Here is a 24,973-nt window from a genome sequence, read left to right as displayed (position 1 = left end):
TTGTGTTTGTAGAATATAAATGCGCTCAGGAAGGGCGAATGATGTTCCTTAAGTAGCTTTTGTTATTTTATGCAAACATTAAATAAGTACTTATGGCGATTCGTGTGTGTTATCGTCGTGTCTTTCAGTGTATATGATATTGTTTCTACTTTCATCCATATTTATATTGTTTGCAAAAATGTTTTGTCTCATCTGTGATTTTTTACTACAGTTGGTTTGTCCGTCAAGGTTATCCACAAATCTTTTTATTTGCCTTTCATTTGTCTTTTTCCTTCTAGCTCTTTCGTCAGTAATTTTTTTGTTTATATCTTTATACATCCTTTTAGGTGTGCTAAAAACATCAAAATGCTAGAGGTAAGGCAAGGGTGCATTCTTTCTCCATTGCTCTTTAACTTGTACTCTGAAGCGGTCATGCAGAAAGCTCTAGAAAGTGAGACTGCGGAGATTGCAGTAAACGGAATCCCTATTAAGAATCTGAGATACGCAGACTATACTGTGTTATTAACGGAGAATATTGATATATTGAAAGAATAGTCCAAAAATTATATACGGCTTGTCTAAACTTTGGCTTAAACATGAACCTGGACAAAACAAAGTTTCTCATATGAACCAAGAGACCAAATAATATTGCCCAACTCATTATTACTAACAAAAATATATATGTATTTCGAACGTCTTTTTGAATATGCAGCCTTGTTTTACATCTCTTTCTGTGAAATTCATCACATTCTTGATTATGTGTCCTTATTTTTATATTGTTATTTTTATATAGCAATTTCTATCATATCCATTTCTACTCATTTTTTCTTCACACACATCCATATCACTTCTTTACATTTTTATGAAAAATGCGTTAAGACGAGACAAGAGTTAAGACGAGAAATCATCAAAGGGGCATTTTAACAAATTTAGTGAAGCCCCTAAACCAAACTATGTTAAACCATAGACCATGGAGATTTCAACAGGACTCTGCACCTGCACATAAGACCAAAACTACTCAAAAGTGGCTTAAAAATCATGTACCCGAATTTATTAGTGGTGACCATTGTCCATCAGCCAGCCCAGACCTTACTCAACTCGACTAAAAATTGTGGTCAGTTTTAAAAGGCATGGTCTGAACAAGACGTCATCGTAATGTGGAGTTATTGAAGCAGGTGCTGGTAAAAGCTGTGGACAATTTTCTGAAGGATGTCATCCGTACAGCGATAGATGAAAAGCCTAACAGATTTCGGCGCCACATTCAGGCATCATTCAGGGATTTGATAATTCGTACATCGGATTAATAAGAAAATGAAGAAAATTGTTCAATTGGAAACATTTTTGGAAAATATTTCGAAATTTAATTTTCTTAAACTTCTGTACTTCATTAAAGAGGTCAGCTGTACTTCATTTTTAAAACTTTGGCGTAAATTTCATTCCTCAATTGTTATAAACAAAGAAGCTGTGAATTTTTCAAAAATTTTACCTAGATCAAATTTTTTTCTTTAGATAATGGTAGAAAGATATACGCTTTCTGAATATCTAAAAATAATTATTTTACGAATAATAACAAAAAGTTATTCTATTTGTTTATAAGTAAAAAATTGGCATATTTTTGTAAAATTATTTTTCGGCAATAAATATTTTTCCTTCAATTTCTTTTTACTATTTTTAAAGAAGAAGAAACACTCTTTCATTTGAAAATCGAAAAATTGTTTTAATTATATTTTCTTCATACATCTGACTTGCAAAATGTTATTGCAAAAATATTATTGCAAAAAACAACTTTCTGGGATAAACAAATAGAATAACCGTTGAGGAAAATTTCAAAGCCTTAGAACAATTTTTCCAAGTAAGATCCAAGACAGGCGAATTACTTACTACAACAGATGACCAAGTAGAGAGATGGAAAGAGCATTTTCAGGAGATGCTAGGTATTCCCAGAGATAACGCAGACGAAATTGTCGAAAACCCGCAGAATATAGACTTGCATATTTCTTGCGAGGCCCCTTCCAAAACGGAGATAATAGCAGCTATCAAATCTCTGAGAAACAACAAGTCACCGGGAATCGATAACATTGCTGCTGAAATACTTAAAGCTGATCCGCATCTAACTGCTGAACTTTTGCTCCCCATAATCCGAGAGGTGTGGGAAACAAACCACATTCCAGCGGGCTGGAAAAAAAGGTAACATTATCAAGCTTCCAAAAAAAGGCAACATCACACTGTGCAAAAATTGGAGAGGAATAACCTTGCTTACTATCATAAATAAAATTTTCACGACCATAATACTGAAAAGAATAACAAACAAGGTTGAGTTTCGAGCTAATCAAGCAGGCTTTAGACCAGAATTCTCCTGCATAGACCACATTAATACTGTGAGGGTAATAATGGAACAATCGGTTGAATGGAACACACCCCTATACATGGTTTTTGTTGATTTTGAACGTGCCTTTGATAGCTTGTCTCAAACATCCCGCAAAAAATAATTTCACAATGGGATCAACAGCGACGAATTCGATGTACTTACTGGAGTTAGAGCTTTCTCCGTTTCTTTTTAACATAGCTATAGACTATGTTTTCTCTAAACTAGACTCCGACACAAGAGGGATACAATGGACGTTAACCACACGCCTAAGCGATCTAGAATACGCGGACGATATCTGCCTATTAGGTCAAAGGTTCCAAGATCTGGCTTACCAATTGGAAACACTTTCCACTGAAGCAAATAAAATAGGTTTGAAAATCAGTATTAGTAAAACCAAGTCCATGAGAATAAATGCAAGGAACAACACGCTATTTACTATCGACAATATGCAGATTGAAAACGTGGAAAACTTTGGAAGTGCGTATCTTGGAAGTGTCATAACAGAAAACGGAGGTACAGAAGACGATATTCGTACGAGGATACGAAAAGCCCAACAAGCTTTCAGCACGCTCAACCCTGTTGCAACACGCTATTTACTATCGACAATATGCAGATTGAAAACGTGGAAAACTTTGGAAGTGCGTATCTTGGAAGTGTCATAACAGAAAACGGAGGTACAGAAGACGATATTCGTACGAGGATACGAAAAGCCCAACAAGCTTTCAGCACGCTCAACCCTGTTTGGAGATCTGGCGAGTATACTACAAGGACAAAGATCCGAATATTCCGATCAAATGTCATGTCTGTTCTACTCTACGGATGTGAAACCTGGAAAGTGACAAACACCCTCACAGACAAACTGCAGGTCTTTGTTAACAAATGTCTACGAAGAATTGTTCGTATATTCTGGCCTAACACCATCAGAAACGAAGATCTGCTACACCTGACCGAACAAAAGAGGGTACAAAATGAAATTAAGTCCAGAAAGTGGGGTTGGATCGGTCACACACTCCGAAAAAATAGTTGCAGTATCGCAAAGACTGCCCTAGAGTGGAATCCCCAAGGGAAAAGAAAAAGAGGTCGCCCAGTACAAACTTGAAGAAGATCCATCATGGACGAGATAAGAGGCCAAGGAAAGTCTTGGAATGAGGTGAAGGCCTTAGCGCAAAATAGAACCCGATGGCGCGTTTTCACTGAAGCTCTATGCTCCACTTAGGAGTTTAAGAACCTTATATATATATATATATATATATATATATATATATATATATATATATATATATATATATATAGAACAATTTTTGCAAGAGATATAAATAAATGAATTTTTTCAAAATTTTGGTTTTTTTTTTGCATTTATCTAAAAAACAAATACGTATAGAAATTTTTGTAAATCTTTATTTTGAAACTTTTTTCATGTTCTAATATAAACCATGGTTGTGCGAATAAACCTTCAAAACCTTATGTTTTTCAATGATAAAATAAAAACCCCAAAAAGTACTTTTTTCCACTAATTTGTTTATAAATAAATATTATAAACAAACCTCACTCAGGAAATGGTTAGAATATGTTTGTATAAGTATTATACATAAAAAAAACCTGTCAATACCCTCGCTTTTTGAGTGTCACGAACAGGGTATATTATTACTTACTCTAAATTAAGTTAAATATTGTATTTTATGAGATTCCCAACTATTAGTCTAATGAACCACATTGTAAAGCTATTTCTACGAGTGAAACAAAGCCGACTGTATCGAAAACTAGGAGAACACAGTGGAGAGGCACAATAGTTTAGTTTCAATAAGAGTAATGACAGAGGCGTAATGTAAGTAAAGAACAAGTATTCGGATATATCACATATTACTACAGTGGACCAGCAAAACATCGATAGTGTTGTTTATATCAGTAATACACAAAATAAAATGTAGTTTCCAACTTCTTACGAAGTTCCGTATAATCCGCGTTGTTTTTCCTACAACTTCTCAGCTACATGAGACACTAAATGGATATAATTTTGAAATCAAAATACATATTGTGCTGGAAATATCTCTGATTGTTTTGGAGCATTTTTTCGGAGTATTAGGCTTATTTTTACTTCAATGACTGTGCTGGTCAAACTACGTGCAACATAAATGGAAAAGATTAAAATTATTGGTCAATAGTATCATATTTAACTGATTACTAAGCTGAATGACAATATTGTACGAACTTCTCAAAAAAAGCAATAAATAAACGATAAGACGCTGTTATTAATTTTTCGTTTTTCACGTGTATTCTTGTTCTCAAATCGCGAGAAGTGTTGGTATAAATTGGAATCTCTATAAAGTTATAGATATCTGGAAAATCTCGACACTCGATCCATCATATCTCCATAAATCTTTAAAATTGAACTTATTTGATCTTAGGCATCGGCTGGGTAAAAGAGACCGATAAAAGCGTTTAATTCCGTCATCGACACATGATTCTTTTTAATATTATTTTGACAAGCTACTTCAGATTTATTTGATTATTTGTACGAATTAGAACTTGGTACAATCAAGGGAGTAACCCTTAAAATTAACCAATAAATAACAGAATATTGAACAAGAACCGGGAGTAGAGAATGTGGGGGGTGGGCTAGAGCACGATGCGATTTTATAGAGATCATGTTGACAGGGTACCAAAAGAGAGATATGTTCAACAAGTTCCACAATAACATTCAATTCACTTAATTAATTAGAAGAAAACAAAAATACTGAAAACTACTAACTGGTTTACAAAAGATGTTTGGTCAGGAAGATATTTAAATTTTAATACCAAAGCATCTGTAACTCATGTACTGACAGATCGGTTAAGGTATCTAGACCACAATACCATTCTGAAAATCTGAAAAAAAAAGAAAAAAGAAAAAAGTTAAAAAAGAATAATCTACCCGAATTTTACAACCGTCTAATTAAAAAAGAAGTTGCATTAGCAAAAATCAATCTAATTCCGCTACTAATCCAAAATATACCTATAAAAATAGTAAAAAGAAATTGAAGAAAAAATATTTATTACCGAAAAATAATTTTACAAAAATATGCCAATTTTTTACTTATAAACAAATAGAATAACTTGTTGTTATTATTCGTAAAATAATTATTTTTAGATATTCAGATAGCGTATATTTTTTTACCATTATACAGTGGGTGATCAAATTATTATGATCAGTCACAAAAGATTAAGTTTTTCAAATTTTTTAAAAAAAAATTTATAATAAAATCATATGCTGCTATACGATTAAGTTATGCCAATATATTTTGTCACTAATAACCTTACTTTTTTGACGTTTACAGCTCTAGAACTGTCATTTGTGTCAAATTACGTGACAACATACATATTGTGGTGAATTAGCGCTTGCAGTTTACAACTGAATTTGTATGTTTTTGTATTGTTTTTGAAAGATTAGTATCGTTTTATCTTTGTAGTATGTTTTATTAATGCATTAGTGGTGATTTTGAGTGAAAAAAAAACCTGTCAGTTTTAATTTTAAAGGCATTTTCAAAACATTTCGATTTTTGAGAAGAAAATCATAATGGGTAAGGCTAAAGACGTCCCTGTGTGTAAAATGGTGGAGATAAAGACACTTTTATTGAATACAAAGTTTTCCCAACGTCAGATAATTCAACAATGCCAAGTAGCGCAAGCATCAGTGAGCAATATCAAGAAAAAAATTGATACCAACAAACCCCTGACTCACTAGCGTGTCCAAAAATTTGGTCGAAAGCGTGTCACTACAAGAAGAATCCTCACGGGACTTATTCGTGAAGCTGTGATGCCGGTTGCTGACATGACAGTCCGCAGAAGGCTTGCTGAGCAAGGTTTCAAATCATGTCGCTCTGCCAAAAAACCAAAGTTGACCATCACAATGATGAAAAAGACACTGGAATGGGCCAAAGAACACCAAAATTGGACAATTGAGGATTGGAATAAGGTAAATTACGTCACTAGGTCACAAATAAGCAGCAGTTAATTGAGACACTCATTGCCAACTGGCACAAAAACGATAAAATAAAAGAAGACTGTCTGAGAAACATTCAAAGCATGCCAAGGAGGATCAAAGCTGTCATCGAAGCTAAAGGAGGTCACACAAAATATTAAAAAAAATTGTTATTTAAGGTCAAAGAAAAAAATATTTTAAAATTTTGTAAAAGAACGTGTTTATGATCTATTTTTATATTATATTCACGTCATTAGACGTTTATATGCAGTTTTATTCTTTATTAAACAGCAAAATACAAAATTTTTTGAAGTGATCATAATAATTTGATCACCCACTGTATAAAGAAAAAAAATTTGATCTAGATCAAGTTTTTTTGATAAATTCACAGCTTATTTGTTTATAACAATTGGTGAATGAAATTTACGCTATTTTAATTATGAATTATCAAAGGTTTTTGTAAACAAATTTTGGTTCTATTTGCACTTCAGGAGATTCGTCGGTAAAGTTTTAAAAATGAAGCACTGCTGACCTCTTTAATGAAATACAAAAGTTTAAGAAAATTTAATTTCAAAATATTTTCCAAAAATGTTTCCAATGGAACAATTTTCTTCATTTTCTTATTAATCCCATGTACGCATTATCAAATCCCAAAGTCGCTTCAGTTTTGTTATAAATAAATTAATTTATACTCACGTCGTCAGAGACGAAAATACCACTAAGATTCTACAAGTCATAAGAACAAGCTTAATTTTGCGGCAAAATTCAAAAATTTAATAAGAAAGCTGCACTCTTCACTTTTAAAGCGTCTTTTGATTTTTGTCGATAGGACACTCTGATCAAAAGATGTCGAATTTTTACCGTTGAATTGATACAAATTTTATTCAAAATCGCCGGTCCCTTTAAGCGTTGTTTCCGAGACTCTAGATACCAGATCTTTCGAAAGTACCTTCGTTTCGAAGGGCTGTAAGTTTCGAAAAATTTGATGAATTTTATAGCTATAAGTTTCAATATAAAGTTTAGATTTTCATTCAAAATTTGTGCAAATTTTACTTCTGAATGTTTATAAACAATGGAGATATGATTTAAAAAAAAAATAGTCGCTAACTTCGTTCCTATTGGTCATAGAAGTTTTTTTTTTAAATGTGAGTTTTTTTAGCAGCTTTCCAATGGTTGTACGTACAAGTCTGTAGCTTGAAAAATATAGAAGTTATTACAATTGTTTATAAATAAAAAACATACCCCTTTTCAAACGTTTATTTTGTAAATAATTTCACTGAAAACGCAGCAATATGCATTTAACTTCTAAGTCTTAAAGAATCCTATGTAATGTGATAAATGTGTCTAGCATCATTCATAGGGCAAGTTCAATAGTTTAAATAATTAGCCTCAGGAATAAATAAATTAAATAACTTTTAAACTATTTGACCGATCGGGGGGAAATTTCGCACAAATTTAAAAGACTGTAATTCCTCAATGTTCGAATGTATTAATAACATTTTATTTTGTTAATAAAAAAATTAATAAAATTTATAAATTAAGTAGTGCAAAAAAACTGCTTTTTTGCAGATATCTCAGTAAATTATTTATCAATTTTAATTGAAAAAACGGGAAAATAAAGATATTCTTGATATAGAAAAATTGTATAAATATTGTTTATTTAAAATATAAGTGAAAAAACTTATAGACAAAAAATCAAATTGCGACCATAAATTATTGTTTAAAAAAAAAACGCAAGGTAAAAATACGAGTACTTTTTCATCTATTCGTCATCTAGTAACCCCCACCTATGTCTTAAATGCTTCAGATATCTGAGAAAAATTTTGCCGTGAAGTCAGTAATTTTTGCATAACCAGACTGGGCTATATTTATTTCCAATAATGATGATTCTTTAAATTGTTATGGGATTTTGCTGTACAAGTTTTTGGCTTTTATCTCAAAATTGGAAAAAGTGGATTTATCGGTTTTTGTATGTATGCTCCTCAAATAATGTAGTCCTATGTTTAATACGAAATATAAGGTGTCATAATTTTATGTCTGATAAAAGTAATAAACTATTAATTACGTCATATATTTACTGTCTTAATCTCTTACGTATCATTTCAGAGTAATAGTGAGTCATTACCGTCATCTAAGTCGTACACTCCTCTCGATGCATTATCTAATATGCAACCCCCACCGGGACCCGGTATACAACATCCGGTTCTGCACGGACAGCAGATGGGACCACCGCAACATGTTCTTCCTATGCCTCCACATCAGCTGTCGCCAGGTAAGATATAATATAATAATTGTCTATGTCTTCGCGATTATTGAATGTATTTTTATGTTTTGAATATATCTAGGACAGCAGGTAGACAAGGTTTGTATTACAAAAAAAAACACAGATGATTAGATCTAAAGAGAGATTATATGATTGATTTTATTTTATGTCGAAAGATATAAAAACTTAATAAATATAGAGCGTTGCATTTCGATCCAATTCGAGTTTTCTCTCATCAGTTTTCTACACCTGTTTCAAGGTTTACCTTTCATCAGAAAGACTCGTGAAAAGACTGAACTGGATGTAATAAAATAAAAATAAAAACATTTATTGCCTTAATAATATTTACATTTCACGTCTAAGATATTTCATAAACTTAAGATATCGCAGCCTTCTTTCTTCTTGACGCCCCGCACGTCGTGGACTCCTTGGCTTCTTCTTCTGTAGGTACTTGTTTTTGACATCGTACCTACTTCCCTGATTGGTTATCTTCGGCAACCACACGGCTAGACCCTGATCATATATGGTCGATCAGTCTGTGAGTTGTCCTGAACATCCTCTGGCTCCGATTTTACGCGAGGATGTCTCTGATCTTAAGGAGTCTTCTTGTGGCTTGGTGGAAGAAATATCGTGTCCTTTTCTCAGCCACCTCTCTCAGTGGTGTGTACTGGAGCCTTTCTTTGATGGTTGCATTTGTAATCAGTTCTTCCCATGTTGATCCATCGATGATCCTGTAATATGACGTCTCTGTTGCTTCCAATTGTACTCCGAAATGGAACTCGAAACTGGGACAGCGTACAGCATTTGTATTTGACTTCTATGTATTTGACTGACCCTCCTGACTGGATCCTGTTTCCACATACTTTTATTTCTACCGCTGGCGGACTCGTCTCTTGAATGAACATGATACATTGTGTTTTTTCTGCGTTGATTTTGATCTTTCGGTGTATTCCGTGATTTTTTGGAGGTGATTTTTTGTTTTGGACTATAAACGCACCGACTAGTTGGCAATTATAATAAAATAATATACCATAGTATGCAATAATTAGCGATCTCTAGTGAGAAAAAATGGATGTAAAACATGATTTACCTTTTCCGCTAATAACTATCATCTTCTCCGTAGGAAATTAGGAAGTCTACTAGATATATCTATTATAAAGAGTAGAAAATCTACTCTTATATGTTTTCTTAAGACACTGACTACTCTTTCATCTACATATTATGTGTAGTAATTTGGTATCTCTACCAATACTGCCCTGGCAAAATCGAACAAATAGCTTACTTTAAACCTATCTTCGTACGCCGTTATTGTTTATGCAACCTTTTATCGGAGACTTTTATTCATTTATAATTTTTATCTTTTTTGTCGATATTTTCATATTGAAACTTTTACATACAGTTTATAGATGGCTCTGTATCGAACACTTTCATAATTTTTTATTATCAGCTGATCATCGGCGGAAATTATAGTTTTTTGTGTATGTTGATTGATTCTGATGCTGTCAATATACATACATACATCTATATTTAATAAGAATAAAATTAATCTTATTAAATAAATTAACATCTGAAATTAATATTTAACTAAAAAAATTTAAACTACTGGTTTGATTTTAAAAAGTTTTACACACTATTTAATTACTTATATAGTCGGTTACAAACTATAAAATAATTATTCGAAATGGCGATCATTTGCCTGAATGTGGCGCCGAAATCTGTTGGCCATTCATCGATCGCTGTACGGATGACATCCTTCGGAAAATTGTCCACAGCTTTTACCAGCACCTGCTTCAATAACTCCATATTATGGTGACGTCTTGTACAGACCATGCCCTCTAAAACTGATCACAATTTTTAGTTGAGTTGATTAAGGTCTGGGCTGGTTGATGGACAATGGTCGCCACTCATAAATTCGGGTACATGATTTTTAAGCCACTTGACTAGTTTTGGTCTTATGCGCAGGTGCAGCGTCCTGTTTAAATATTCATGGTCTATTTTTAAACATAGTGTGGTTTAGGGGCTCCACTAAATTTGTTCAAATGCACCGTTGATAATTTTTCGTCGCTCTTTTAACGCTCTTTTCATAATAATATAAAGAATTGACGCTGTCATTGGATACTCCCTTCAAATCATCACTAATGCAGGATAATAATATCGTTTGCTCTTTGTCACTAATTTGCCGGCTTCCTTGTATAACCGTGCATGTAACACTCTATCGTTTTGCTTATTGAAAGTTTTCTCCACAATTAAAATTTTTTCGTCTGTAAAAAGGACTTCTTTGTAACGGTCGTTACCATAGAACGACAATAGGCGTCTTGATTTTTTTCCTATTTTGTTTTAATGCAACGGTAAAGCGTTGTTCTGTTCCTCGTTTGAAAGCACCAAGTCCCAAGTCTTGTTTGATCATCCGGTTCATAGTTATCGGTGAAATATCCATTTCTCAAGCAACGATTTTTTGTTTTTGGACAGGATTTCGGTTAATTCTTGACCTAAAGCCGCGTTTACACGATGACAATTGGCGAGGCAATTGTCATTGGACAATTGTCATCACGTGGTTGCGGATTGTCGGAGGCCAGTCCAGTTGAACGAGAAGATGTTTACACGGGGCCAACTATTGCCATGGCAGTAGACAGCTAAAACATGACCGACTGCTCGTCATCTGTGGTGTCCGGTGAGGGAACTGGCAAAAAACAAGACAGCACTACTGGCCTACACCATTCACACGGCGCCAATTGTCGCGACAATTGAGATTTCGAGTGGTGGGGGGACTCACTGGGCGCAGCTCATTGTCCTCAGTCTACTCCCGAAGACAACTGAATTTTGGGCCAATTGTGAGGGCAGTTGGCAAGGCAATTGGCCTGAAGTGTTAAGACGAAGACAATAATTTCATGCCAGTCAGTTGTCTTCTAACAATTGTCTCGCCAATTGTCATTGTGTAAACGTGGCATAACCGCAATAATTTGTGGTGTACGAGACACACGAGGCCGGCCGTATCTTTTCCGGTCACTTACTCCTGTATTCGAAACCAAGTTAACATACAAAAACACGCGCAATATTTAACGGTTTTGGTAATTAAAGAATACGAGCTCTTTTTATTCCGCACTTAAAAAGAGCAACGACAGCAATATGGTTCTATTTGTCTGTTTACTCCATCGTAACAGCTCAAACTAGAGCACTAGACTAGAATGTTTTGGCGTTTTTATAGTGTGCATATCTAGAGTCAGTAATGTCAACATAACTTTCGGTTGCGTTCAGTTTTTCAGCTGTATAAGCTACGTATAGTAGTGTGAAATGTCATATTGTAAGAACAGGGATTATCAGAGGAATCTAAGTATGAGAAAATATACAGGGTGTATTTAAAAATTTGTGTTTGCTTTACCACATAGTTATTAATTACCCTATAAAATTCGGCCTATTTTTCAAGTCTGCAGAATATAATTGCCTATTTTTTTTCTAAATAATTTTTTTGATCTTAAATTAAATTAAATTTATAAGTTGGCTATAGTTTATTACACCATGAAACAAAGCCGAAAAATCACTGGAAAAAAAATCGAAAATTTATTCGGCGCTATTTTTTAACTGGAGTAAAGAACTACACGTTCTTGATAAAAACTTTCAACACACAACTTTCTTGAAAATACTTTCTCAATAAAATGAAATTTTCTAAATTAAAAAATGTTTATAAACAAAAAAGTTGTTGCAAATTAAACCCGAAAGTAAGCATGTTTTCTGAACATGCCTGAATCTCTGCTCTCTAGGTAACTGCGCCTCCGGAACCGGTGTCCTTTATATTATAATTAGGGGTACGGAATTTTCGTTTTGACGAAATAGATGCGAATTTCGGCGAAATTTTGAACAGAAATGGGATAAATGCGAAATATGGAGTTTTCGTTTATTTCCGCGAAATATCTGCAGGTGCTCAACTCACCCCTAGATAAAAAGGTATGGAAAGATTTTACGGAAAGTTTCCTATTGTAATTTTTGAAAGGATTGTTGATTGTTGTAACACGTGTTGAATCAGAAGGATATTTCATTGTTCATCATTAAATAGATAAAGATAAGATAGGGAATTGATATTTTTCAATGTTGATTCTTTGAGAAATATAAATAAGCAGACTGTTGTTATCTGCATTTCGGTCTTTTGTATTGGTAAAAATCTAAGTAGGGATAAAAGTCGGCTAATTCTTATTTTCTAAACATATAAATTAGTCAACCAGGACAATCAGTGCTCATTCCGTCAATTTTTACTGAGTGAGAACATAGTCTATCAAAAAAGCTTTAAAAGTAAAATAAAGTTACTTGAAGTATCCCCTAAAATGGGACGCCCTAAAACAATTTTGAGTGATCGAGTCAAAGAATTTGCAACAGATGGCCTATATCTGTGTTACACAAATATTGTGATGTGTAAATATTGTAATACTCGTTTGGAAGATGAAAAAGGACATGCTACAGAAACATGTGAAGTGGACTAACCACATTAACAAGAAAAAATCTATAGCATCTACTTCAGGAACTAAGCGACAAATGTCAATTGCTAGTGAGAGAGAGAAACGAACAAAAGAAGAAAATGATACTTTTGTGGAGGATACAGTTAGTATGTGTCTGAAAGCCAACATTCTACTTCATAAATTGGATCATCCAGCTGTGCGTGAATATATCGCTAAATGTGTGCGGGGGTCGGGTGCTCTTCCATGTGCGGACACTTTAAGGAGAAAGGTAGTGCCACGGTGTGGGCTGTCCAAAAAGTCAATACACAATAACAGCTGAAAGACAAGCCCATTGTAATAGTAGCAGACGACACCTCGGATGGACTTGATCTAGATAGTTTTATGCTCTTTCGAATACAGATATTTGTCCACGCTCTTTATGTGGCCCTGACATGAGGAGTGCAGTGTCATCCGCATACAGAAGAAGGGTTTCCGATCTATACTGTGGACGTCACTATTGTAGACTGTGTATAATATTGGAGCAAGAATTGAGTCCAGGGGTACTCCAGCTTGTGTTAGTTGCTACGGACATTTTTGGTTCAGAATGACTCAAAAAACTTTGTCTAAGGAGAAAAAGTTAATTTTGAAATTTGTTTGAACAAATTATTTAAACAAAGTTTTAACCAAGGTAGCTCGTGGTTTCTTGCGGATTTAATATTATTAATGTTTGATAGGTATTTGCACTTATCTAGTTTCATCGTTTTTTGTTCTATATCTAAATTTTCTCGTGGGTTTTGCGCTAGGGGATGATGGGGTAGTTTTTGGGGATTGTTCAATGTACCAGTCAACAGTAATAAATTAGCAATAAAATATGCCGCCAAGATGGGCCCTTATATTTTCTTTCCGTAATAAATTAACAATAAATTAGTATAAATTGTAGTCTTGGTCTGAATTCGACCTTACAAAAAGGATATGCTAACTTTACCGACATATATGATTTACTCTTTAGTAGACCTTAGTTAAATGTTTATAAATCAATCGATAACACTGGCACAAATTGATGTGGTTTTAACAGGAACACCGCCCAATTACCGAATAGTAAAACATAGATGTTGTTTATGGCTGGCATAAATGATTATGTTCAAATAAAATTTGAAGTGTTTGTGGAAAGATAACATTCAATTCCTATTTTTTAACTTTTTCCGGTGGATATCTGGAAGCTAAGTGCGTATTAGCGGTTTTTCGTTTTGACTTCCTGGTGTGAAATACTACAATATTGTTCTGAAGCTATTTTCTTGTGGCATCTTAGTACAATTTACTATTTTTATTGGGAATAAGCCACAACTTTACTTTAAAATAAGTTCATTTTGATGATATCGATTTCCGCTTAGGAAATAGTTCGCAATTAAAATTGTGACTTATTCCAAATAAGACTAGTAAATTACTACAATATATTAGGTTAGCTAGATTTGAAGTCAGGTAATACTATTTCCAGCAATCTATCAGATAATTTAAATTGAAAATTCGTTGATTTTAGCAATCTGACCTAAAATTCGCAGTTTTAAATAAGACCAGTAAAAAAAATAATGTAATGTTATCTAACGAGGCAGTTAATTCTAACTTACTACGTTATTTACTTATTTAGGTCTTCGTCATAGCTGTTCCAGTGCGTTTTCATCACCTCACTCAACGCCTGGTTATCCCACCCCTCCAGGCCATCATCCACCAGTGACGGGAGAAGCACATGGTGAGTACATTTTTAGAACAACTGAAGTAGAAATACATTTAGCGCTCAAAGAAAAGAATTTAATTATTTTAACTACATATTTAATTCACAATGTGTTTTTTACTCCCATATTTTAATACTTATACAAAGTAAAATAATATCTATCAGTAATAATTGATGGATTCGACCGTTACTTGATGGAAATTCATTTTATGTAACAATAAAACACTGAAAACTTTGTTTTTAAAACTTCCACAAAATTTATTTTAAACTCTTATCACTACAGCTGTTTCGGCTGATTGCCTTTCTCAAGTGATCTATTTTTGGCATGCGTTTACACTTTATAGAATCTAATGAAATAGGTTGAGGAGGGGAGAACTGTTTATCTCAAGTTGGTCATTCAGAATTATATCTGTGTTTTTTAATTTGTTGATTTCCATAGATTCTAACAAAGATATTTTAAGGCCTTTATTTTGAATATGAAGAATTTTAAATTCGTCAATTAAAGGATGATTATGATCTAGAAGGTGAAGTGCGTATGTAGAATCTGTTTTTCTATTATTGAAAGCTCTTTTATGTTCTGCTATTCGTTTATTAAAATTTCTACCAGTTTGACCGATGTAAGTTTTTGGGCAGTCGCCACATTTAAGTTTGTACACACCACTGTGTAAGTGTTTTTTATGTTGGCTCTTATTGTTTTTAATATATTTGCCTAGGTTGTTATTTGTTCTGAAAGCTGGTGTTATTCCTTTCTTTTTTATGTGTTTGGCTATTTTTGTTGATATTTTGCCTGTATATGTAATCGAGCAGAAGGTACTGGGTTTTTTCTCTGGTGGTGGAAATACTAAGTTCAGGGCTTTCTTGTGTAGTTTTTGATTTAACATTTTATTAATTGTTTGTTCGTTGTATCCATTGTTTACTGCTATTTGCTTAATGATATTTAATTCTGTCTTTAATTCTAGTTCTGTAATAGATAAACAGAAATTTCGATGTCAAAATACGATTTTGAGACAGAAAACCTATCTCTATCTCTACCTTTAAAAATTAAAGAACAGCAAGAAAATATGGGTAATTATCAGCATGAGATACAATTTTTACAAAATTCATGCTTTCTATTTTCATATTGTTATTAGTGTTAAGAGTTTTTAATTTCATGGGACCTTTTTTTTTAAAGAATATGTAACTTAACAAATTATTGCATACCTCAAATTTTAAAAAACTTTATAGCCTTGACTTTAACGCTTTACCTCTATTTGAAGATTTGCATTTGTAATGTACTGCCAGTTGCAAACAGATAGACTTTAATGAATTAATTACCATGAGTTCATAAAATCTTCAAAAGAACGGTCAAAAACTAATAGTTGTCCGGGAGAATTTTAAAAAACTAGACTTTAAAACAGTTATTTTGACAATTGACTAACAGCATAAAGTGTGATCAACTTACCAATATTGTTTAACATTATTTATCCGTATCATTTATATTTAAATAATTGTGGCCTACTAATAAAAAAAAACCATTTATCCTATACTATCCTAGTTTGTTTTATCAGTATACTGTAAATGTTTTAAATTCCCCAACACCTTTTTAATAGAAGGAGATTAAACGAAAACAAAACTAGGGCAGTTTCTACTCAGGAAAACCCCATGCCGTGTAATGGAAAAACCGGCTTTTATATGACGTGGCTTTGAAAAAGGACCATACGTTATTCTCCTACTTTAATATAGAGCATAAAGCCATTTAAGTTAATAGGATAATATTTATTTTAAAATATTTCATTCGGTTACATTGAAATATGGGCATTTGAGAATATAATAATATATTAACAAACTAGCAATTTCTTTTTTCTTAATCGTAGTGAATGAGACAATAATGATAAAAAATAATATTGCAATAATATTATTTATTATTATATAGAATTAGAATTTAAATTCAAATAAAGTTTGTTTTGTCTGAATTTATAGTAATAAATGTTTGTCTTCATCTTCTTTTTATTTTGCCGTTTTCTTAGAAATATTTGTTATAGTACATTTGAAAATGGTTGATAGCACACATTTTATAGCAAATGTCTAAATGCAGGGTTGGTCAAGAAAAAACGTAATAATTGATACTTCTTATCCGAATTTTCACTCGATTTTCATATGACCACCCCGACAAACTTCAAATACAATACATCATAAAATACGAATGAGCAAAACCTAAGGGATTAAGCAATTACTGAACGCCCCAGTGACGGAGAACATAACATTACTTTAATATAAAAAAAACTAAAATGTCAGTATTACTTACGTATCCACATTAATTTTTAACTTCTTCTTTTTATGTAGTCATGACTCTGTCTGTTTTTCAACATGCCTCCAGTAAGTTGTCGTTCCATCGCTTTAGTGGTCTTCCTACTGATCGCCTTCCTATTGGGGAACCGTCTCTTGCCGTCTTTATTACTCTATTTGTTGTCATTCGGCTTGTATGATCGTTCCATTCTACTCTTCTATTTCTTACCCAGTTCTTGATGTTCTCTACCTTGCATCTACGTCGTATATCTGTACTTCTAGCTCTGTCCCATAGTATCTTACCATCAATTTTTCTAAGTGTTTTCATCTCTTCTGTTTCTAACATCCTTTTTGTCCTCTTTGTGTCAGGTCATGTTTCTGCCGCGTATGTCATTATTGATCTGATGACTGTTTTGTAAACTCTACCTTTCATTTCTTTCGTCTTAGCAAATATTTGAATAGAGGCATTTGAGGCGTGGATATATAAAATATATTAACGATATGATGAAGAACGCAGAAAAGTATAGTTTATCTAAGTAAATATTGACGACGGATAGGATATCCCAAGAAAATGAATTATTTCCTCAATTTTGTTTGTATATATCACTCGTATATTCTTTTCATGTTTAATCTACTATACCAACTCAGCTCCAATGGAAAGAACATATATGTAGTAAGCAGACTATTGATGAACAAGTTAGAACTGTTATTGGTTCTAACAGAACAATTATAGCGCTGTGCTAGCTTATCCCAAGTCATAACAACCAACATTTTTAGAAAAAAGTATCAAAGGTTATAGAGAATGCGCCTTGGCAAATGCAATATTGATCTTTATAGTGACCTTAACAAATCACATCAAAAGAGCAAAAACCCACGTCAATACCAAAACCACCACACTTATTACCATGGGGAAAGCATTTGAACTTGCTAAATGGCAAAATACTAAATGATTCAGTGGAAAATAATTGGATGGCAATAACAAAAATTAAAAATTAAAAACAGTTCGATCATTTAGTTTGTGCGGTCTGCCTGCCCGTTTATTAGTACAGTTAAAACGGCAACATATATCGAGAAACACTGATGCCGGATTCGGATTTATTGTAAAGTTATTTTCCTTCTTCTTTCATTTTGCTCCAGATTCCATTCCACTGATCTCCTGGGGAATATTCATTAATCTGCGTCTTATCTGAGGCTTTTCATTTCTGCGGTTTCTAGCATTCTTTATTCTTCGTGTTGTGTCAAGTAGTCAAGTATTCTTCTACTGCTGTTTCGTGCTTTCTGTGGTTTGGTATAGTGATATCCAGGTGTTTGAACTACATCGCCTTTTATGTCACGTTTTCCCATTCCTCTTTCCCTTTACCGCCAATTTTCACTTCAGCAGTTCGTTCCATGAAACAATACATGTTAAATTCAAAAGATACTAAACAACGAAAAAAGGAAATAAGGAAGAGAACAACTCTTTAAAAAAGAAAGGACGTCACTGTTTTTAAATAATCCCAAAAAAAAAGAGAAATGGGATATTCACAAACCAAAGAGAAAGAATGCAAATACTATTAAAATAAAAAAGGGAAAATTCACTATATCAAACTATATATCAAAAATATTAAAATCGCCAGGTAACATATCACATGTTTATAAATTTATCATCATAACAACATGAGAACTGTCTTATTGACCTATTTGACTAAGTATATAAGTACTAAGAGTAAATATATAAAGAGATATCCCGGACACTTCATTATCATACTAAGAGAGATCCCGGACACATGCTTATCATAGTACGAGAGATCACGGACACATCCTTATCATAGTACGAAAGATCCCGACCACATATATAAGAAGAGATCCCGATTCAGAATCAGCATACCGATTCCCGCTCAGGTGACGTCAATACGCTGTTTCATCGATACGTAGTAACGTCCTCCGCCCACACGGAGCCAAATGCAGTATCTTCGCTGCACGCAGCAACGTCCACTGATAAACATAGACCTGCTGTGCTTCCCGCTAGACATAGACCTCCAGCAAGCAAATGTACAAAGCAGTACACGTGCAGCGAAGATACTGCATTTAGCTACATGCGGGGGGGGGGGGGCTACTACGTATTGATGAAACAGCGTTTTGACATCACCTTAGCGGGAATCGGTATGCCGGAAGAGGATTCTGGACCATGATGGGGGACAACGAATACGTACGTCATGATACGTTGGCATGGAACACTCTGACAATTTCAGACCACGTTGGCCTAGAACCCTCTGACAGTTCCAGGACACTGCGATAAGGATGTGTTCGGGATCTCTCATACTATGATAAGGATATGTCCGGGATTTCTCTTTATATATCTACTACTAAGTCCTCTCTTTAATAGATTAACTATATTGGAATATGCAAATAATAAAAAAATAATGAAATATGCACTGTTTCAATAAAAGATTTCAAGTCTTTATTTTTACTATGAAGTAACTATATTTACTCTTATTCTATTTGTAACTTTCTTAACTCGAAAGAACTTCACTTAAATCGGTTGACAAAAGAAGGTATATGTACTCACATTACCTCAGATTGAGATATAAAACAAATCTACTGGACGTTGACCTTCTGTGTAATCAACTTTCTTATGAAAAAGGCTGGAATCCAGGAAATTTGCTGGGGTAGCGAGAAGTACGGGTCTTGTAGAAGATTTGTTAGAAGAAATTGAAATTTTAGAAGAAATTTGCTTATTACATCAATCAAATCTTGAACCCTATAATATAGTAATAATGGAGTGTAAAAAGTGAACATGAGAAAAATAAAGAGAACATATTAAGAATTAATTGCATTTCACTTCGAGACAACACAACTTCAACAACTCAATTTCTAAGAGCAAATCAAGAATAGCAAGAGTAGGCCTATTTATAGGAAAACATTAAAGTAGAAAAATACCGTTGAGTTGGTGTGTGATCTAAAATGAACTTCAGCTAACGGGATATCTTTCGGCGCTTTCTTTGAGGAATTATATTCTATATTTGCAGACAAAAACCACCGCCAACTTTATTCAAAACAACGAGGTGGTAGTTTTAACGGGGATACTATTATAGCACCCGAGAGGTAATTTTTGTAAAAAGGTTCATCGTATCTAACGGTTGTTTTAAGCAGAGGATCCAGAATACAATCATAAACATCGAATATTTAGGTAAGGATTACTCTGGGAAGTAATACTATAACGCAGATTTTATTGCTAAGGCCAACAAACAGTTTCAAGAACAATATATGTTTACAAGCAATATATGATTGCAAACATAATCTGTCTTATTTTAGTGTCACTTTCGATCAGATCAGTTAGTTCTTCTTCTATTGTGTTGGTATGATATATGTTTTGACCGTTTTGATTATGATTAGTAGTATATTGCTTGTGGATGATGTTTCTCAGTTTGTTCCTGCCGAAAGTCTTTCAAGTCTGAGTCTACAGTCTGGCTATGAAATGGTTTCAGTACATGATCTTCCAGATCTAAAGGCCTATTAATCTTCTCGTAATATTATATGTTAATTCAGTTTATTTGTTATTGCTTTTGTTTATACTTATTTCTATACTTATTTGTTGATATGTATTCATTAAGTTTATGACCTTCTAAACCGTATTCATTTTACAAATTCCCAATCGTCAATAGAACCACGTGTAAGCCAAACAGGGCCGTACTGATGTACGACCTATGTATCATATGATTTTTAAAAATATTTTCTTTTGAAACTGTTAGTGTAAGAATTTCTTGAAATTTAATCATTATATCACAATTAAACTAAACTCTAAAAAATAACACGACCAGTAAATAACTTAACAATAACTATAACATAAATATAACACAATATATTGACTTAAAAATCAACACGATACAATTTGAATTTAAAATGCTGGCAAGTTTGGATCTGTAACATGAGAATCTGTCTGACGTAAGCTAATAAATTATATTTAATAGCCTCTTGACGAATGAGACGGCGAATATCAACACGTGCTCATGTTTACTGATGGGAATTTGGTAAACGAATGTACTTTAGTATCTTGGATTCCCTCTTTATCCTTTTTAAAGATCTTTATCAAAATACTGCAACCTTTATTCTTGCAATATTTATCTGTAATATTTAAAATTAGTTATGTGAAAGAAATTATAAAACCGGAAGTATTCACTTTGGGTTCCGAGAGAACGGGATAATTAAATAAAACTTATTTACATGTAAATTGAGAGAACTAGTTTGTCCTTATTTTAGGGTTACTGTTGTGACTGAGCATTGAAGTCTCCAATATAATTTTTGAATGCCATTGAGAATAGGTTTAGAAACTGTAAGCTAGCTTTTATTCAATAAATTCAAAAGAATCTTCAGACACGTTCATAAACTGTCTTCCAAAACTTTATTTCTTAGTAAAAATGCACAAAAAAAATTTGTGCATTGGCCCAATCGTACCAGTAGCTTCTTTTGTCACGGCACCATCAGTACAACTTTTAAGGTTATTAATTGATATCATAAAAACCATTTTAATTTTATTTATAATCTCTCTCTTCAGTCCTGACCCCACGGGGGAGTGTAGTGGTCATCGTGATGTTATGTATTGGTAGGGTCCAAAGATCTCTGTCTCTTGTCATTTATTTTAACTCATGTATAGGTCTTTAGCATATTCGTGTAATTTGGTCGATCCATCTTGTTGGGGATCTTCCTCGTGATCTTCGTTCGTTGGATGATAAGCCTTTCCATGTTTTCTGTGTCTGCTCTGATAATATGTCTAAAGTATTTTAATTGTTGGAGATGGATTTTGCTGGAGAACCATTTGTTGATCTTTAGCTCATTTAAAATTGAATTTCAGTGGCGTCCATCTATCTTCTTTCTGTTTGTCGTAGGACTTACGTAGGATGTAAGATTTCAAAATATAACATATATAACAAAATGAACACCAATTCATAATCAGTATAAAAATACATAGGATCGACATTCAGGGTATATAGATGGAGATGCATGAAGTAGAATTAAGGTGGGCTATCTGAAGTGGAAATAAGCTAAGGGTGTGTTGAGTGTGACAGAAAGATTCTAATGAAACTGAAAGGAACATTTTATAAAACTTCTATAAGAGCAGAGGTGATGTACGTAACTGAATGTTAAGCAAATAAAAAGAAAGAGGAAGAAAAAATGCATGTGGTGGAAATAATAATTCTTAGATGGAAAAGTAGAGTGACAAAAATGGATAACATTGAGATTGAGTAAATTGAGAAATGAGTGAACATGTATTTTAAGATGGTTCGGGCAACTTTTGCCAGTTTTTAGGAGAAGTAGGTAATAAAGAACAAAGAAAATCTGGGGGGGGGCTTAGGCAGAACTTATCGGTAACAGCATTGTGATTTCACAACATCTGGCAACAGCGCATTCCATAAAACTCAGTGTGTTGTTAGAGAGCGAGAATAAATTTTTCTCTAGATTATATTAAAATTTTGAAAAAAATTTTAAGGTCCTTGCTGGTAATTTTACGACCTTCTTGCTGGTTCCTGCACGTTGAATCGTTTAGGCTCTATTAACTTAGGGTCCTTTTGACAGCCTATCGTATTTGATTGTCATTGTACTCATTACCCTTCTTTTGCCAACAACGTCTCATACGTCACCTCCCGTTTGGTAGCTTGTGTTCCGCAAGGAGGTCGTAAAATGACCAAAATTGACCTAACATTTTTTTCAAAATTTCCTTAGAATCTAGGGAAAAATTGATTTTCTATCTCACTCTTACACATAGACTCTAATGGAAGGAGCGGCTGCCAAATATTGTAAAACGTCCAGTTATCCTGTTTCTTTTCTAGCACAGAATTTCAACGACACTCTTCAAACATTCCTTAATTATTTCACCATCAGAATATGGCTTAGATTTTTCTTTGCCAGTATCATGGCCACTGCATAACTAGCTTCTACATAGCATGTAGACGCTTAGTCACTCTAGTACATATCTGACGTTGTGCAGAAACTTTTCTTTTTAATACATTCAATTGGTCTTGTCGAATTGCCCTTTGTACTTATCAAACGTATTTGCATGTTTAGTTTCGTAATGTCATATACTGTTATCCTCTTTTAATACAGAAAATGAATTATTGCATATCAAGCATATTTTTTTTTTTTTTTTTTTTGATGAGGGTGGAAATGTTCTAAACACCATACCATTGCTCGGCGTGTGTTGGATTCAGAGCAGAGGAAAACATCTGAGCCCATTTCCCCCTATGTAGAGGAGGTCCTGCAAACGGATGCCTTTCTGTTGCCCTGCCTACCAACTAAAACCACCCATTCTTCGTCAAGACACCCCCGTACGTGTTCAGTTAGCGAACGAAACTTAGAGATGCCTTGCGCTGCCTGAATTAGTAATAAAGTTTTGTTGCTGGTTCTTAGCTAGAAGCGGTAAGGAACCAGAAGAAAAATGTATGTAAAATAGGCCCATATGTAAATGGCCTTGCCGATGGTATTACCTAAGAGCGGTAAGGAACCAGGGGGAGAGTATATGGAATGTATAGGTATACAAGGTAACAATAAGGTGTAAGAATATTTGGTATTAGGTAATATTAGGTAACAATAAGTAAGTATACATACGTATGCAATAAACAAGTGTACTACACACATATACACACATACATACGTACATACACATACACACCTACGAACACACAAATACACATATACACATATTTACATACATATTCATACAATGATAACTAGTTTTAAATGGAGGTGGATTGCCCCAGATCACTCTCATCCTGTCTCAGTTTCTTTCTCTATCATGGACTTTCTCTTCATAATTTTTGTTACTTGGTCTACAAGAAATTCAAAGTTCTCTCTGCGTTCCATAGCGACACGTATCAAGTTGTCAGAGGATATCTCTCCTAGCTTTGTTCGCATTATGTGTTGTTCCGACGCAAACACCTTGCACCTAAAGATACAATGCTCTGCATCGTCTTCTACTTTACATATGACACAATTATCATCGCTGGTTTTTCGTATACGATACGTGTAAGACCTGAAAGATCCATGTCCGGTCAGGAACTGCATAAAATAAAAAATTTACTCGTTTGAACTTACATTTGTACCACTCTATTACATTGGGTATTAGTTTTTTTTTTTTTTTCACCTCCTAGCCTCCTATTCACCTCCTAGCTAAAGAACGGCAGATGCTTTATAACTCTCGAAACGGCCACCTACCTCAGGTCAGAGCCGCCATTAGAGAACAATTACTAACAGAATGGCAAGCAGAATGGGAGGCACAGATAGACAAGGCACAATGGACCAAAAAAACTAATATCAAGCATATTGGCTTTGTTTTAAATTCCACGAAAAAATAGTTTATAGTCCATTTGCTTTGAAAATTTTTTAGTTCTTCTGTGACTCTTCTGTTCTTTAGTCCAACGTCTTTACCACTTGTCGCCATTATGCGTCTTCGTTTTTAACTAAAAAATCAGTAAAATGACATCAGTATTACAAAACTTTCCGACAAAAAATATAGATTAATTTAAAAAAATTAAAGCTGGATTTGCTTACCTTCACTGCACTTCAAGAAGTAGACAGGATATTTGATTATAGCAACTTATATTCTTATCAATGTGTATGTAAAAGACACACGGCGATAACGCACACAACGGAAGAGATCACACGTCAGACTACGTCGCAAGCTAAGCAAGCAAGCAATTTGATTAAACCCAGCCTGTGAGAAATGTCCACCCCTAAGAATTACGTTCGGGTGTAACAATTCATTCTAGCGAGGTGTGTTAACTAGAGTAAAAACAGGAGTCACCCCACCGCGCCCCAATGCTCCAGACCATCCATTCCCCCCTATAGCACTCTGATGCGCGATAGGGGCACAACTATCACCCAAATGCTCTTCATGTGGAGGTCCTGGGTAATAGAACCCCAACATGGTTTCCTAACCGAATGCAGAACTCAGGACAGCGCATTGTCGCTATAATCCTGTTATCTTAATGTGGCTTATCCGCGAACTAAA

General features: G+C 33.9%; 1 protein-coding gene across 2 annotated transcripts in view; it reads left to right on the top strand.

Moving 5' to 3' along the window:
* Hers (Histone gene-specific Epigenetic Repressor in late S phase) overlaps positions 1–24,973 on the top strand; it is a 239,432-nt gene that overhangs the window by 23,797 nt on the left and 190,662 nt on the right. For both annotated transcript variants that reach the window (XM_072535621.1, XM_072535622.1), the window contains exons 3-4: positions 8,412–8,577; positions 14,641–14,742. In XM_072535621.1, the coding sequence (XP_072391722.1) occupies positions 8,412–8,577; positions 14,641–14,742 (268 nt within the window). The remainder of the gene's footprint in view (positions 1–8,411; positions 8,578–14,640; positions 14,743–24,973) is intronic.

The sequence above is a fragment of the Diabrotica undecimpunctata genome, chromosome 6, assembly GCF_040954645.1.
Source record: "Diabrotica undecimpunctata isolate CICGRU chromosome 6, icDiaUnde3, whole genome shotgun sequence".
Lineage (NCBI taxonomy): Eukaryota > Metazoa > Arthropoda > Insecta > Coleoptera > Chrysomelidae > Diabrotica > Diabrotica undecimpunctata.
This window is presented reverse-complemented; position numbering and strand designations above follow the sequence as displayed.